The sequence below is a fragment of the Monomorium pharaonis genome, unplaced genomic scaffold (genome assembly GCF_013373865.1).
Source record: "Monomorium pharaonis isolate MP-MQ-018 unplaced genomic scaffold, ASM1337386v2 scaffold_30, whole genome shotgun sequence".
Lineage (NCBI taxonomy): Eukaryota > Metazoa > Arthropoda > Insecta > Hymenoptera > Formicidae > Monomorium > Monomorium pharaonis.
The window spans coordinates 71-16,372 of NW_023415582.1; the positions used below are offsets into that span (position 1 = coordinate 71).

The 16,302-nt window shown below is 70.2% G+C and overlaps 2 protein-coding genes across 2 annotated transcripts; both read right to left on the minus strand.

Moving 5' to 3' along the window:
• Nucleotides 1-1,288: 1,288 nt before the first annotated feature.
• On the minus strand, nucleotides 1,289-15,720 carry LOC118648222 (the record flags this gene model as incomplete). The annotated part of the gene is made up of 2 exons (XM_036294540.1): nucleotides 15,674-15,720; nucleotides 1,289-1,982 (listed from the first exon to the last, which is right to left on the minus strand). A coding segment is annotated over exon 2 (566 nt), but the record flags the coding sequence as incomplete, so codon positions are not given.
• LOC118648221 lies at nucleotides 5,280-15,720 on the minus strand. Its single transcript, XM_036294539.1, has 2 exons — nucleotides 15,629-15,720; nucleotides 5,280-7,543 (listed from the first exon to the last, which is right to left on the minus strand). Exon 2 carries the CDS (start codon nucleotides 7,493-7,495, stop codon nucleotides 5,810-5,812), a length of 1,686 nt encoding a protein of 561 aa, XP_036150432.1. The 5' UTR covers nucleotides 7,496-7,543; nucleotides 15,629-15,720; the 3' UTR covers nucleotides 5,280-5,809.
• Nucleotides 15,721-16,302: the final 582 nt, after the last annotated feature.

Below are 16,302 nucleotides of genomic sequence, written 5' to 3' on the forward strand. Positions count from 1 at the left end.
TCGCTCACACCGCGAGGGCCCCGCCCCACCATCCGCTCAGGAGGGGGGAAAACGAGAGAGGCCGCGAGCGGCCCGTCCCGATAGCCCCCCCCCCCGGGCCATCCCCCAATTCAGCGCGCGCCGGTCCCGGGGGGTCCCAGAAAGGGACCCGGAACCGGCGCGCCACCACCAACACCGGCCTACGGGCGCGGAGGGGGCCATGACCCCGCTCCCGCGCACCCGCGGGAAAGAGCGAGGGAGCCACGCCCACGAGTGGCGCCGCATCCCTCGCCCCCCCACACTCGTCTCGCCAGGATCGCGACACTACTCGCGATCCCGGCGAGCACCTCCAACAACGCGGGTCCCGCGGGGCCCTCATCCAGCCCGCGGAAGCCCCATGTCCCGCCCTGTCCGCCCGCTTCCGGGCCCTCCCGTACAGGGGAGGGGGACAAGTCCCCCCACCCACGCCCGCGCGAGCCAGCCCCGCCTGCTCGCCGGGCCGCCGGGGGGGAGGGGGGCAAACCCCCCACCCCGACGGCCCTCTTCCTCTCTCGGAATTTCCGCCTCGCCGCCACTGCCCTTACACGGCCGTCCTCCCGACCGCCGGGCGGGGCAGCTCGCCGACCCCAACTTGTGGTCGGCGACCCCCCCGGAACCGGCGCAGACTGGGCACCTAAGTGCCCCACTGCACCCCTCGCCACGTGACCCGGAGCCCCGCACCGATAGCATAAATTGCCACGATACGGGCCCCGACAGTCACGCCCAATGTGGCCCCGGACCAGGCACCGGAAGCACATGACTGCCCTCCCGGCGCCCGACCCGGGGCCACCCCTCTCGCTCGGAGGTGGGGGGGAACAAGGCCGTGCGTTTTGGCCAGTGTCCCCCCCGCCCCCCGACGTCCCTAAAGCGGGATCCCTCTCGTCGACCGCGCGCCGGCCGCCCGGACAGTCGGGGCCGACCGAACGGTCCACGCACCCGACCGGGTCCGTGCCGACGCAGCGGTCCACTACCTTAACCCCAGGGGGCGGATCCCACACTACGGGATCAGTCCCCCTGGAGACCCTCTTTCCGGGCATGGGACGCCCCGGCCCAACTCGCCGGTTAACGACGTCACATGCCCAGAGCCGGTGCCCCGGCTCACTCTCTCGGGGCTCGGGTCAGAAAGACCCTCCAACCGGGACCGGAGCCCTTGCCCGACAGCCTCCCGCAGACCCCGAGCAACCTCACCATTAAGGGCCGCGCGCAGGTCCCGGACCTCCCTCTCATGGGACTCGCGCAGGCCCCTGATCTCCTCCTCGAGATCCCGCACCTTTCAAGGAGGGCCTCACGCTTCTCCTTGAGTGCTCGGGCCCTCCCCTCTCGGTCCCAGACTAGGCGAGCGATGAGGTCCACCATGACCGCATCGCTCCCCCCATCTGCCCGCCACCTGAGGAAGACCTCGTCCCACGCCTGGACGAGGCCGTCCCAATCGCGAGAGCGCGCGTCCCGCACCAGGGCCGCACGCACCACCCCCTCGGCGACGTTATCCCCGTCGCCGGACCAGAGCCTCTTCCACGAGGCTCCGGACACCCCCACTAACGCAAGATGCCCGCCGCTCGATGACGACGCGGGGGGGGCCGGGACTATACCCCCCTGCGCGCCGGGCCCTGGGGCTCCGAGTACCCCTGGGCCGGTAACATCCTTCTTCTTTTTGGGCATCTTCCATAAATTTGGTTTGTTGACAGTGTGTCCTTCACCGGGTTTTACAGAGTTTTCCTTCTCTCCCTCCCGTACACGTACAGCCGAGGCCGTACGGTGCGCTCTTAGACCCCCGACGGCCCGCGGCCCGTCTCCCAAGCGGACAAGTCCACCCGGGATCAAGGCCACAAGGACCATCAGGGGAGCCCTCTCACCACGACAAGGTGGCGCACCGCGAGAGGGAACCTAACCTAACCTAACCTAACCTAACCTAACCTAACCTAACCTAACCTAACCTAACCTAACCTAACCTAACCTAACCTAACCTAAACCTTTTTTTTTTTTTTTTTTTGTGACGGAGTGGAAATCCTCATGGATCCCCGGGCCTCCGGGAAGGGCCCAGGGTATGTCGGACTCCCGCCCCCTCGGGTGCGAATAGGACCTATGCGGTCTCGCACCCTCGGTGTGCAACGGGCAGGCCTACCGACTAAAACCACTCCGGATGGCCGTCAGGGCGTTTAGTCGGACTCCCCGGGAACTGCTGTAGCATTACTTCCGGGGAGCCCTCGCCCTAGGGTTGCGTAGGCGACCCTACATCCCGTGGAGGGACGGGAAGAGGACAGAACCCCCTCCCGCCCCCCCCTCGACCCGAAGGGGGCCATCCACCCCCGGGTCTCCCTCCCGTCGGGGTCGGTCGGCCGAGCGGGGATCCCGGTCCCCGCCCCGAACCTGTCGCGAAGGCCGCCTCCCCCGACTGCGCACCCCTCCCTCCGCTCCCCGACGTGGGGGAGAGAATCAGAGGGGGGGCGCGCCAGCATCATGCCTCTCGCCCGGTTCCCAAACTCCCCAGGACCGGGCGGAGGGAGGCGGGTAAGCGGGGCGGCACTACTACGCGCTCGCCCGCAAACCCGCCCACTCACACCCCAACCGGCGTCCGTAAACGACGCGGGCCGGGGGCGGGCGAGGCGGCGCCGCCATCGTTAAGTACGACGCGGCACCGCCCCGCCCGTTCCATCCCGTGACGCCACCGCCCCCGCCACCGGAAGCGGCGCGTCTTCGATGAGGAGGGGGCCAAAGAGCAAGGCACGGGGCCGCCCCTCACAAGGAGGCGCGTAAGCCCAAGGCGCCAGTCGCTCCGCCCCCCCCCTCCACCGTCCCTCCAAGCGGCGGACTCTCGCTCACACCGCGAGGGCCCCGCCCCACCATCCGCTCAGGAGGGGGGAAACGAGAGAGGGCCGCGAGCGGGCCCGTCCCGATAGCCCCTCCCCCCCGGGACCCATCCCCAAATCCAGCGCTGCCGGTCCCGGGGGTCCCAGAAAGGGACCCGGAACCGGCGCGCCACCACCAACACCGGCCTACGGGCGCGGAGGGGGCCACTTGACCCCCGCTCCCGCGCACCCGCCGGGAAAGAGCGAGGGAGCCACGCCCACGAGTGGCGCCGCATCCCTCGCCCCCCCACACTCGTCTCGCCAGGATCGCGACAACTACTCGCGATCCCGGCGAGCACCTCCAACAACGCGGGTCCCGCGGGGCCCTCATCCAGCCCCGCGGAAGCCCCATGTCCCGCCCTGTCCGCCCGCTTCCGGGCCCTCCCGTACAGGGGAGGGGGGACAAGTCCCCCCCACCCACGCCCCGCGCGAGCCAGCCCCGCCTGCTCGCCGGGCCGCCGGGGGGGGAGGGGGGCAAACCCCCCACCCCCGACGGCCCTCTTCCTCTCTCGGAATTTCCGCCTCGCCGCCACTGCCCTTACACGGCCGTCCTCCCGACCGCCGGGCGGGGCAGCTCGCCGACCCCAACTTGTGGTCGGCGACCCCCCCGGAACCGGCGCAGACTGGGCACCTAAGTGCCCCACTGCACCCCCTCGCCACGTGACCCGGAGCCCCGCACCGATAGCATAAATTGCCACGATACGGGCCCCGACAGTCACGCCCAATGTGGCCCCGGACCAGGCACCGGAAGCACATGACTGCCCTCCCGGCGCCCGACCCGGGGCCACCCCTCTCGCTCGGAGGTTGGGGGGAACAAGGCCGTGCGTTTTGGCCAGTGTCCCCCCCGCCCCCCGACGTCCCTAAAGCGGGATCCCTCTCGTCGACCGCGCGCCGGCCGCCCGGACAGTCGGGGGCCGACCGAACGGTCCACGCACCCGACCGGGCCGTGCCGACGCAGCGGTCCACTACCTTAAACCCCAGGGGGCGGATCCCACACTACGGATCAGTCCCCCTGGAGACCCTCTTTCCGGGCATGGGACGCCCCGGCCCAACTCGCCGGTTAACGACGTCCACATGCCCAGAGCCGGTGCCCCGGCTCACTCTCTCGGGGCTCCGGGTCAGAAGACCCTCCAACCGGGACCGGAGCCCTTGCCCGACAGCCTCCCGCAGACCCCGAGCAACCTCACCATTAAGAGCCTCGCGCAGGTCCCGGACCTCCCTCTCATGGGACTCGCGCAGGCCCCTGATCTCCTCCTCGAGATCCCGACACCTTTCAAGGAGGGCCTCACGCTTCTCCTTGAAGTGCTCGGCCCCTCCCCTCTCGGTCCCAGACTAGGCGAGCGATGAGGTCCACCATGACCGCATCGCTCCCCCCATCTGCCCGCCACCTGAGGAAGACCTCGTCCCACGCCTGGACGAGGCCGTCCCAATCGCGAGAGCGCGCGTCCCGCACCAGGGCCGCACGCACCACCCCCCTCGACGACGTTATCCCCGTCGCCGGACCAGAGCCTCTTCCACGAGGCTCCGGACACCCCCACTAACGCAAGATGCCCGCCGCTCGATGACGACGCGGGGGGGGCCGGGACTATACCCCCCTGCGCGCCGGGCCCTGGGGCTCCGAGTACCCCTGGGCCGGTAACATCCTTCTTCTTTTTTGGGCATCTTCCATAAATTTGGTTTGTTGACAGTGTGTCCTTCACCGGGTTTTACAGAGTTTTCCTTCTCTCCCTCCCGTACACGTACAGCCGAAGCCGTACGGTGCGCTCTTAGACCCCCGACGGCCCGCGGCCCGTCTCCCAAGCGGACAAGTCCACCCGGGATCGGGGCCACAAGGACCATCAGGGGAGCCCTCTCACCACGACAAGGTGGCGCACACCGCGAGAGGGAAGAACCTAACCTAACCTAACCTAACCTAACCTAACCTAACCTTTTTTTTTTTTTTTTTTTTTGTGACGGAGTGGAAATCCTCATGGATCCCCGGGCCTCCGGGAAGGGCCCAGGGTATGTCGGACTCCCGCCCCCTCGGGTGCGAATAGGACCTATGCGGTCTCGCACCCTCGGTGTGCAACGGGCAGGCCTACCGACTAAAACCACTCCGGATGGCCGTCAGGGCGTTTAGTCGGACTCCCCGGGAACTGCTGTAGCATTACTTCCGGGGAGCCCTCGCCCTAGGGTTGCGTAGGCAACCCTACATCCCGTGGAGGGACGGGAAGAGGACAAAACCCCCTCCCGCCCCCCCCTCAACCCGAAGGGGGCCATCCACCCCCCGGGTTCTCCCTCCCGTCGGGGTCGGTCGGCCCGAGCGGGGATCCCGGTCCCCGCCCCGAACCTGTCGCGAAGGCCGCCTCCCCCGACTGCGCACCCCTCCCTCCGCTCCCCGACGTGGGGGAGAGAATCAGAGGGGGGGGCGCGCAGCATCATGCCTCTCGCCCGGTCCCAAACTCCCCAGGACCGGGCGGAGGGAGGCGGGTAAGCGGGCGGCACTACTACGCGCTCGCCCGCAAACCCGCCCACTCACACCCCAACCGGCGTCCGTAAACGACGCGGGCCGGGGGGCGGGCGAGGCGGCGCCGCCGTCGTTAAGTACGACGCGGCACCGCCCCGCCCGTTCCATCCCGTGACGCCACCGCCCCCGCCACCGGAAGCGGCGCGTCTTCGATGAGGAGGGGGGCCAAAGAGCAAGGCACGGGGCCCGCCCCTCACAAGGAGGCGCGTAAGCCCAGGCGCCAGTCGCTCCGCCCCCCCCTCCACCGTCCCTCCGAGCGCGGACTCTCGCTCACACCGCGAGGGCCCCGCCCCACCATCCGCTCAGGAGGGGGAGAACGAGAGAGGGCCGCGAGCGGCCCGTCCCGATAGCCCCCCCCGGGCCATCCCCCCATCCAGCGCGCCGGTCCCGGGGGTCCCAGAAAGGGACCCGGAACCGGCGCGCCACCACCAACACCGGCCTACGGGCGCGGAGGGGGCCACTTGACCCCGCTCCCGCGCACCCGCCGGGAAAGAGCGAGGGAGCCACGCCCACGAGTGACGCCGCATCCCTCGCCCCCCCACACTCGTCTCGCCAGGATCGCGACACTGCTCGCGATCCCGGCGAGCACCTCCAACAACGCGGGTCCCGCGGGGCCCTCATCCAGCCCCGCGGAAGCCCCATGTCCCGCCCTGTCCGCCCGCTTCCGGGCCCTCCCGTACAGGGGAGGGGGACAAGTCCCCCCCACCCACGCCCCGCGCGAGCCAGCCCCGCCTGCTCGCCGGGCCGCCGGGGGGGGAGGGGGGCAAACCCCCCACCCCCGACGGCCCTCTTCCTCTCTCGGAATTTCCGCCTCGCCGCCACTGCCCTTACACGGCCGTCCTCCCGACCGCCGGGCGGGGCAGCTCGCCGACCCCAACTTGTGGTCGGCGACCCCCCCGGAACCGGCGCAGACTGGGCACCTAAGTGCCCCACTGCACCCCCTCGCCACGTGACCCGGAGCCCCGCACCGATAGCATAAATTGCCACGATACGGGCCCCGACAGTCACGCCCAATGTGGCCCCGGACCAGGCACCGGAAGCACATGACTGCCCTCCCGGCGCCCGACCCGGGGCCACCCCTCTCGCTCGGAGGTTGGGGGGAACAAGGCCGTGCGTTTTGGCCAGTGTCCCCCCCGCCCCCCGACGTCCCTAAAGCGGGATCCCTCTCGTCGACCGCGCGCCGGCCGCCCGGACAGTCGGGGCCGACCGAACGGTCCACGCACCCGACCGGGTCCGTGCCGACGCAGCGGTCCACTACCTTAACCCCAGGGGGCGGATCCCACACTACGGGATCAGTCCCCCTGGAGACCCTCTTTCCGGGCATGGGACGCCCCGGCCCAACTCGCCGGTTAACGACGTCCACATGCCCGGAGCCGGTGCCCCGGCTCACTCTCTCGGGGCTCCGGGTCAGAAGACCCTCCAACCGGGACCGGAGCCCTTGCCCGACAGCCTCCCGCAGACCCCGAGCAACCTCACCATTAAGAGCCTCGCGCAGGTCCCGGACCTCCCTCTCATGGGACTCGCGCAGGCCCCTGATCTCCTCCTCGAGATCCCGACACCTTTCAAGGAGGGCCTCACGCTTCTCCTTGAAGTGCTCGGCCCTCCCCTCTCGGTCCCAGACTAGGCGAGCGATGAGGTCCACCATGACCGCATCGCTCCCCCCATCTGCCCGCCACCTGAGGAAGACCTCGTCCCACGCCTGGACGAGGCCGTCCCAATCGCGAGAGCGCGCGTCCCGCACCAGGGCCGCACGCACCACCCCCTCGACGACGTTATCCCCGTCGCCGGACCAGAGCCTCTTCCACGAGGCTCCGGACACCCCCACTAACGCAAGATGCCCGCCGCTCGATGACGACGCGGGGGGGGCCGGGACTATACCCCCCTGCGCGCCGGGCCCTGGGGCTCCGAGTACCCCTGGGCCGGTAACATCCTTCTTCTTTTTGGGCATCTTCCATAAATTTGGTTTGTTGACAGTGTGTCCTTCACCGGGTTTTACAGAGTTTTCCTTCTCTCCCTCCCGTACACGTACAGCCGAGGCCGTACGGTGCGCTCTTAGACCCCCGACGGCCCGCGGCCCGTCTCCCAAGCGGACAAGTCCACCCGGGATCAAGGCCACAAGGACCATCAGGGGAGCCCTCTCACCACGACAAGGTGGCGCACCGCGAGAGGGAACCTACTAACCTAACCTAACCTTTTTTTTTTTTTTTTTTTTTTTTTTTTTTTTTGACGGAGTGGAAATCCTCATGGATCCCCGGGCCTCCGGGAATAACCCGGGGTATGTCGGACTCCCGCCCCCTCGGATGCGAATCGGACCTGTGCGGTCTCGCACCCTCGGAGTGCAACGGGCAGGCCTACCGACTAAAACCACTCCGGATGGCCGTCTGGGCGTTTTATCGAGCTCCCCGGGAACCGCTGTAGCATTACTTCCGGGGAGCCCGCGCCTTATGGGTCCGGCGACCCTTCCTCCCGTGGAGGGACGGGAAGGGGACAAAACCCCCTCCCGCCCCTCCCCAACCCGAGGGGGGCCATCTACCCCCCGAGTCTACCTCCCGCCGGGGTCGGTCAGCCGAACGGGGATCCCGGTCCCCGCCCCGAACTTGTCGCGAAGGCCGCCTACCCCGACTGCGCACCCCTCCCTCCGCTCCCCGACGTGGGGGAGAGATTCAGAGGGGGGGGCGCGCAGCATCATGCCTCTCGCCCGGTTCCAACACCCCGGTACCGGGCGGAGGGGGGCGGGCAAACGGGCGGCATCACACGACGCGCTCGCCCGTCCACCCGCCTACACACCCCGGCCAGCGTCGGGCTCCAACAACGCGGGCCGGGGGAGGGCGAGGCGGCGCCGCCGTCGTCGACGCTATCGACGCAGCGCCGCCCCGCCCGTTCCGCCTCTCAACGTCACCGCTCCCATCAACCGGAGCGGCGCGTCCTCAGCGGGGAAAGGAGGGGGGGGGCCACCAGGCCCGCCCCTCCCAAAGAAGGCACGCGGGCCCAGGCGCCCGACACCCCACTCCTCCCCCCGCCGACCATCCCAAGTAAGGGCCCTCGCTCCAGCGAGAGCCCCCCCGGCTATCCGATCGACGGCGGGGAGGCAAACGATGGAGGAAGCCCGACGCTAGTTGCGTCCGGTCGTCCCCCCCGCAGCCCCCCCATACCGTCATCCCTCTCCCCTCCGGGTAATCCCCGCATCTCTAAGATGCGCCGGGATCCCCCGGAGACAGCGGCGGCGGCGACCCTCGTCACCGCCCCGCCCATCCGCAGAGGGCGAGGAGGGTGGACTAACCTCCCCCCTCCTTACCCTCTCGTCCGCCTCCCTCCGCTCCATGATCGCGGAGCAGAAGGAGGAGAACGCCCTCCAATTTTCCCGGGAGGCGGTCGCGACCCGCACGACCGCCCCCAGGGAGAGGTCCGACGGGCGAATGGTCTCCACCAACGCCCGCCTCGCCTCGTTGTGCGCGGGACACGCCGACAAGGCGTGCTGCGCCGAGTCGGCCGCGTCCCCGCACTGGTGGCAGCCAGCGCCGCCCTCTTTGCCTATGCGGCACAGGTAGTCCCCGAAGCACCCGTGCCCGGAGACCACCTGCGCCACATGGAAGGTGACCCTTCCCCTCGCCACGTCGACCCACTGATCCAGAAGCGGGCCGACCGCCTCCACAGTTCTGCGGCCGTACCGGAGGTCCCCCGCCAGGAGCCGGCGCTTCCACCGCGCCATCATCTCCCGGCGGGCGGCCTCCCCCGCCTCACCCACGGCCCTCGCGGTCACCTCCCCCCCTCCGCGCAGCCTCGCCGCCCTAAGGGCCCAGTACGCGTCGGCCCTAGCCCGCGCGACCAGGTCCCAGGGCGGGACACACGCGAGGACGGCGCCGGCCGCCACCGCCACCGTACGGTACGACCTGGACAGGCGAACGGCCATCCTGCGCTCGACCGGACGCAGGGGGGCCATCGCCCGGTCCAGGTCGACCCCTCTCCCCTCCCGGGCCCAGATTGGCGCTCCGTAGAGCGCCATGGAGAGGACCACCGACGCGTACAGCCGTCGGGTCCCCCCCCCCGGGCCCCCCACATTGGGGAGCAGCCGCGACAGCGCCGCCGCGGCTTTCCCCAGGCGAGGCGCGAGGCGAGCAAAGTGCTCGCGGTATCGCCCGCGGTCGTCCAACACCAGGCCCAGGTACCGGATGGAGCGGCCGATCTCCACTCGGCCGCCCGCCACCCGGACGAACCCGGGCCTCGCCCTCCCCGGGCCAAAGGCCATCGCCTCGGTCTTATCGACCGAGACGCGAAGGCCCAAGGCCCCGATGCGTCCGACCACGGCGGCCACCGCATCGCCCGCCCGCGCCTCCGCCTCCCATCTTTCTCCCCCAGCCGCCAGGACTAGTGTGTCATCCGCGTAACACACGACCCGGCAACCGGGGGGCAGGGGGACCCTGAGGACGCTGTCGAACGCGAGGATCCACAAGAGCGGCCCTAACACCGACCCCTGCGGGACCCCGCGCGTCACCGGGACCCGGCGAGCCGGCTCGCCGGGCCCCGCCCCCACCAACAGCCACCTATTGGAGAGGTAGCTCCGCACCACCCTACGGAGGTACGGAGGCACCCCCCCCCTCCTCAGTGCCCCCCTGATGTGGCACCAGGGGAGGGAGTTGAAAGCGTTTTTGATGTCTAGGGACACCGCGATCAACCCCCCCCCCCTCCTCCATGCCGCGGGCCACCATCGACTCCACCTCCCCGATGGCGTCGATGGTGGACCTCCCCCGCCTAAAGCCGAACTGGGACTCGTGTAAACCACGAGCCCCGTCGGCCCCCAGGCACCGTAAGATCCGCGAGGCCAATACCCTCTCGAGCACCTTCCCGAGCTCGCCCAAAAGGCAAATCGGGCGGTAACTCGAGGGGTCCCCGGGCGGCCTGCCCTCCTTCGGGAGGAGCACGAGGCGCGCCTCCTTCCACACCCCGGGGAAAACCCCCTCCTCCAGGCAGGCGTCGTAAACCCGGCGGAGAGAGCCCTCCAGCAGGCCGCCCGAGCAGGCGATTACCCGCCCAGGGATACCATCCGGGCCGGGGGCTTTCACCCCCCCACCCCGGAGCCGCCTGATGGCCTCGCGGATCTCATTCGCGGAGACCCTCCACCCTTCGCCGTCCGGGGGGGGCCCTCGTTGGCTCCGCCCAGCCGGCGGCGGCCCGGCTTCCGCCGGATCCGCCGGGAAGAGGGCCTCCACGATTTCCCTCATCGGGTCCCCTTCTCCCCCGGCACGCGGGGGAGGAGGGGCCCCGCTCCCCCGCACCATCTTACCCATGACGATCCGATAGGGTCTCCCCCACGGATCGTCGTCGATGGTGCGGAGGAGCTCCTCCCAGGCCCTATTTTTGGCCGCGGCTATAGCGCGGCCAAGGAGCCTCCTCGCGGCCCTGTACCCATCCCAGGCCTCCTCGACGGTGGCGAGGAGCCCGGGCGACGGGGAGGAGCCCCTTCTCCTCCTGGCTCTCGTCCAGCCTCTCCTGGCCGTAACCGCGGCCCGCCGCAGCCCGGCCAGCTCGTCGGACCACCAGTACACCGACCGCCGGACCTGTCGTCCCACCCTGGGCATCGCGAAGTCGCACGCCCGGGCGAGAAGACCCGACAGGGCACGCGCCCCGCACTCCGCGCGGTCCGCCCCAGGCGGAGGGCCCCCGGCGCCCGACCACGTCCCAGCCTCGAGGAAGCCGCGGAGCCGGTCGCAATCCAGCCTCCCCACGGCCCACCTTTTAAACGGCCCGGGCGCGTCCCGGCGCCGGTCCCGCCATCCCCCCGGGGCCCTTCCCCGGCCCACCGCGATCTCCATCTCTATGTATCGGTGGTCCGACAACGTTTCGACGTCGTCCACGACGCGCCAGTCCCTAACCCAGGGACGCGCAGAGGGGGAGGCCCACGTGAGGTCCACGATAGACTCCCCCCTCCACGCCACGCACGTCGGGACTCCGCCGACGTTGAGCAGGACGAGGCCAAGTTCCGCCGCCCAGTGCTCAACGACCTCCCCCCTGACATCGGTGTGCGGGGAACCCCAAGACGCGGCTTTTGCGTTGAAGTCCCCCGCCACCAGGGTCGGCCGTCCCAGGGAGGCTCTGATGCGAGCCCCCAATTCGTCCAGCTGTTGCTGGACCCGCCGAAGAGGCCAGGAGGGAGGGAGGTACACCGCGACGATGTCCACCTCCCCCCCCCGGGCCCACACATAGGAGGCCCCCTGTCCCCCCATCCCAAAGGAGACGGCAGCACCGCGCGGCCACGTTACCGCTACGGTGCCGCCGTCATTGCGGAGCCAAACGGGGTCCCCCGGCGGGACCCGGTACGGCTCCGCAACCACCCCGACCGCCCCGCCGCGCTCCAGGAGCCGCTGCATAAACAGGTCCTGGGCACGGCGGGCGTGGTTGAGGTTCGCCTGGACGACCCTAAGGCGCATTGTGGACACTCAACGAGGCGTCCTCCGCGCCCTTAGGGTCGTCCCGCGATTCCCTCTGCGGCAAGGGGCGGCCCCCCGCCCCCCTCCGGCAAGGGGTCCACCTCCATAGGCCCCTCGGTCGCCGCCGCAGCAACAGCGGCAGCGGCCCCGCCCAGTACCGGGCTAGAGCCCCCGGAAGGGGGCCCGCCGCTCCCCGCGTTCCCCGGCGCGGCAGCGCCCGAGCGCGCCTCCCGCGCCGGAGGCAGGCCGCCCCGGACCACCGGGGCGCCGCACTGCGGACCGCCCACTCGGTGACCGCACGGGCGGCCCGCCCTCGCGCACACGGGGCATTTTACGGGCGCCGTACACCCGGCCGCCCGGTGCCCCGCTCCCCCGCAGCGGTAGCAAGTGTCACTCCTGTCCTCCTTGCTACCGCATACGCTCCTGACGTGCCCCCTCTGCAGGCATCTAAAGCACTGCAGAGGGCGCACGCCCAGGAGCTCCGCCCGCACCCGGAACCAGCCCCCCACCACTAGGCGCCCCCCATCGACGGCGGCGATCCGGTTCGCCGCCGCCAAGGGGCATCGCGCCCAGACGGTGAAGAGGCCGCCCGGGGCTCTCCTGGGCTCCCCCAACTTAATGTCCCCGACAGGACACCCCCCTTTGTCGGCCAACGCCCGACTGATTTCGTCGGGCGTGACCGATTCCTCCAGGCCACCCAGCCTAAGTTCGGCCATTTTGACCGGCTGGGTGACCCTAACACCCTTCTTTCCTTCCAACACCTGGCGGAGTTTCTCCGCCAGGCGGTCGGCTCCGTCCTGGCCGTCCCTATTGGGGACTTCCAGGAGCAGAGCCCCTGTCTGCGCCCTTCTGGGCCTGACCTCGGAGACCCCGAGAGACGCCAGGTCTATCTTTGACCTGGCCTCCCTCAGGGTCTCCGCATAGGCCCCATCCTCGCACGTGACGGCGACCGCCCGGGTGGCCGGCGTCCTCCTCGCCTTGCCACCCGACGCGCGTCGCACCGTCACGTCGGCGGCTGCCGCCGGGGGGGCGGAGGGCACCGGAGCCCCCCGCCCATCCCCGGCAGCACCGCCCTTACCCTTACCTTTATCCTTACCCCGCCGGGCAGCACCACCCCGGGCCCCCGAGGGGGCGGCGGAGGCGACGCTCGCATACGAGCGAGTCGCCCCGCCGCCCCCCGGAGGAACCGGGGCGGGGCCCGCGCCGGAGGCCGCCCCGCCCGCGCCCGCCGGCCCAACGGCCGGCGGGCCCGGCGCAGCAGCCCCCGCCGGCGCAGGACCAGAGGTGCCCGCACCCGAGCCCCCGGGTCCCCTGCCCCCCTTTTTCTTCCTCTTCTTTTTTTGGCGACCCTTGCCGCCGCCGTCCCCATCGCCGCCCTCACCCCCGGGAGGAGGAGGAGAAGGGGCCCCAGCCGTCCCGCCGGCGACGGGGAGGGAGGGGCCGCCCAGCGGACCAGCCGCGGACGGCCCACCCCCCCCGACGCCGCCGGACCGGCGGGCCCCCCGACCCGCGGCTGCGGCCACCACCCCGGGTCTCTCGGCCAGCCACTCCCCAAAAATGGCGTCCAGCCGGGCCATGAAGGCCGCTTTGAGGTCCACCCCGGCGAGCAAGCGCCCAATTTGGGCGCTCACGGCCCCCTCGTCCGGGATGCTCCTCTCCCTCCCCCCCAGCGTGGGGAGCACGAGCGGGGGGAGCGCGACCAACCCGCCGCCGCCCCCGCCGCCCGGTCCCCCCCCCGTCCCGCGGGTCCCCTCGCCCAGGACCGGCCCGCCCTCGCCTCTCCCCACCGACCGCGGCGGGGAAGGGGGCGGGTCCATGTCCATCGCCGTGTGTCCCTCGACGCACGGCAGAGAGAGCCGCGTCTCACGAGTCCCCCCGTGCGGGGACGGCGATCCAAACCTAGCGGCCGCCTGTCGCCGCTCCAAGGACGGCAGTTCGGCCGCCCTATCCCGGAGGGCCCGGTTCTCCTCCCTGAGCTGGCCGCTCTCTTTCCGAGCGGCCTCCAACTCTCTCCGGAGAGCGGCCATCTCATCGGCCTCCCTCTCCTCCGGCGGCTTTTGAGCCTGCAGCGACAGCAGCGTAGCACACGCCGCTGCCCTGCAGGTCTCCTCCCTAATTTGCTTCGCGATGCTGCCTTTTAGGCCCTTGGAAATTCCAGTGCACTTAAGCACGGCCTCGACACTCATCGCGATAGCAGCAGCCAGGTCATTGACCGGCGCCCTCCGGTACTCCTCCGCGTACCTTTCCATCATACCGGACCCCTGTTTCCGGAGCTTCTCCGAAAGCCCGGTCATGGGGTCCAGTATGGCCCTTTCTTCCTCTAGGGCCAACTCCTTACGGGAAGCCTCCACCAGGCGCTCCTTGGCCCGAGCCAATTGAGCAAAATCGCCTGTGGTGGCTGGCCTCCCCCTCCCCTTTCCCTTCTCTCCCTCCTTGACGGGGCCACCCCCGCCCACTGATGGCTCACCGCCGCTGTCCAACACAGTGTCCGAAATTTCGGCCACCGTGGAGACCAGCGACGGCGCTGGCGAGACGCCTCCCTCCCTGCCTCCCGCGGCAGTCTCGCCTCTGGCCAACTTTCGTGAGCGGCCCTCATCCGCGTGGGACTCCTCCTCCGACTCGGAGTCACTCGCTAATCCTAATCTGCGCTTATAGCGCTTCCCCTTACCCGACACAAAAGACATTATGAAAAGAAATGTAGAGTATCCCGCTTCCCATCACGGCTCCACCGACCGGGCGTGCCCTCACCCACCCGAGGACCAATAAATTGGCCCCGGGACGGGGCCCCGAGTTCCCCCGGGGGGTCGGCATATGCCTCGGGCCGGGGGAATAACCATCCCCGGCACTGGGCTCCCGCCCCTTACTGACCCGCGGACCGGGGCATCAAGGCCCACGGCATCGCGGGCTTTCAGGGGTCCCGGGCCTCCGACGTCCCGGGCACCGTGATGGGTGGCGCCACCCGGGGGGCCCCACGGACGGATGGGTCCCAGGAGGCTGCGCCTCCTCCAGGGACTTGCCCGCCGTGGCGACCGGCACGCCCCCCCTCCGCGGGGCAATGCCCTCCACGGAGAGGGAGCTCCGCCTACCCGCCGGGACGACTTCGAGGGGACGCAGGAGCCGTCCCGACGGGTTACCCGTCCCACGTCGCCGCCAGGCCCAGACCTCGGGTTACCCCCAAGCGGCCCCGGCGGCCCAATCCCCGGGCCCCGACCTCGGAGTAAGTCCGAGCGGCCCCGGGAACCGTCCCATCCCTTGTCGCCGGGCCCCGACCCCGGAAACGTCCGGGCGGCCCCGGCGACCTCCCCAGTCACATACCCATCCCCGGGGAAAGGAAAGGGAGGCGGAAGAGGGAGGAGAAGGGGCCCCGAAAGGCGGAGCCCCCCCCACACACCCCACCACCGCCACCCCCTCCCCCCCACGCGCCAAAGAGAGGAAGCGGGGTTCTCCAAATGGAGGGCCCCCCCTCTCCGGCGCTCCCCCCCAGGTTCCCTCTCCCTGGGCCCCCCCAAAGGATCGGGACTCCCCGAACCGGGGGGAGGATAGAAATCCTCCCCTAACGGTGCCGGTTCACCGGGGGTTTGAAGTCGGGGTCCCCATCCCCTACCAGCGATGGGACTTATCCCCTCTAGCGGGGAGCCCTAAGGAGTCGCTGGCCACCTCTTGTGCGGGAACCATCCAGGTCGAAGACCCGGGCGGGCCCCGCACCGTGCGCTCTTAGACCCCCAGCGGCCCGCGGCCCGTCTCCCAAGCGGACAAGTCCGCCCAGGATCGGGGCCCAGAGCCACCGGGAGAGCCCTCTCACCACGACAAGGTGGCGCACAACGAGAGGGAACCTAACCTAACCTAACCTAACCTAACCTAACCTAACCTAACCTAACCTAACCTAACCTAACCTAACCTAACCTAACCTAACCTAACCTAACCTTTTTTTTTTTTTTTTTTTTTTTTTTGACGGAGTGGAAATCCTCATGGATCCCCGGGCCTCCGGGAAGGGCCCGGGGTATGTCGGACTCCCGCCCCCTCGGATGCGAATCGGACCTGTGCGGTCTCGCACCCTCGGAGTGCAACGGGCAGGCCTACCGACTAAAACCACTCCGGATGGCCGTCTGGACGTTTTATCGAGCTCCCCGGGAACCGCTGTAGCATTACTTCCGGGGAGCCCGCGCCTTATGGGTCCGGCGACCCTTCCTCCCGTGAAGGGACGGGAAGGGGACAAAACCCCCTCCCGCCCCTCCCCAACCCGAGGGGGGCCATCTACCCCCCGAGTCTACCTCCCGCCGGGGTCGGTCAGCCGAACGGGGATCCCGGTCCCCGCCCCGAACTTGTCGCGAAGGCCGCCTACCCCGACTGCGCACCCCTCCCTCCGCTCCCCGACGTGGGGGAGAGATTCAGAGGGGGGGGCGCGCAGCATCATGCCTCTCGCCCGGTTCCAACACCCCGGTACCGGGCGGAGGGGGGCGGGCAAACGGGCGGCATCACACGACGCGCTCGCCCGTCCACCCGCCTA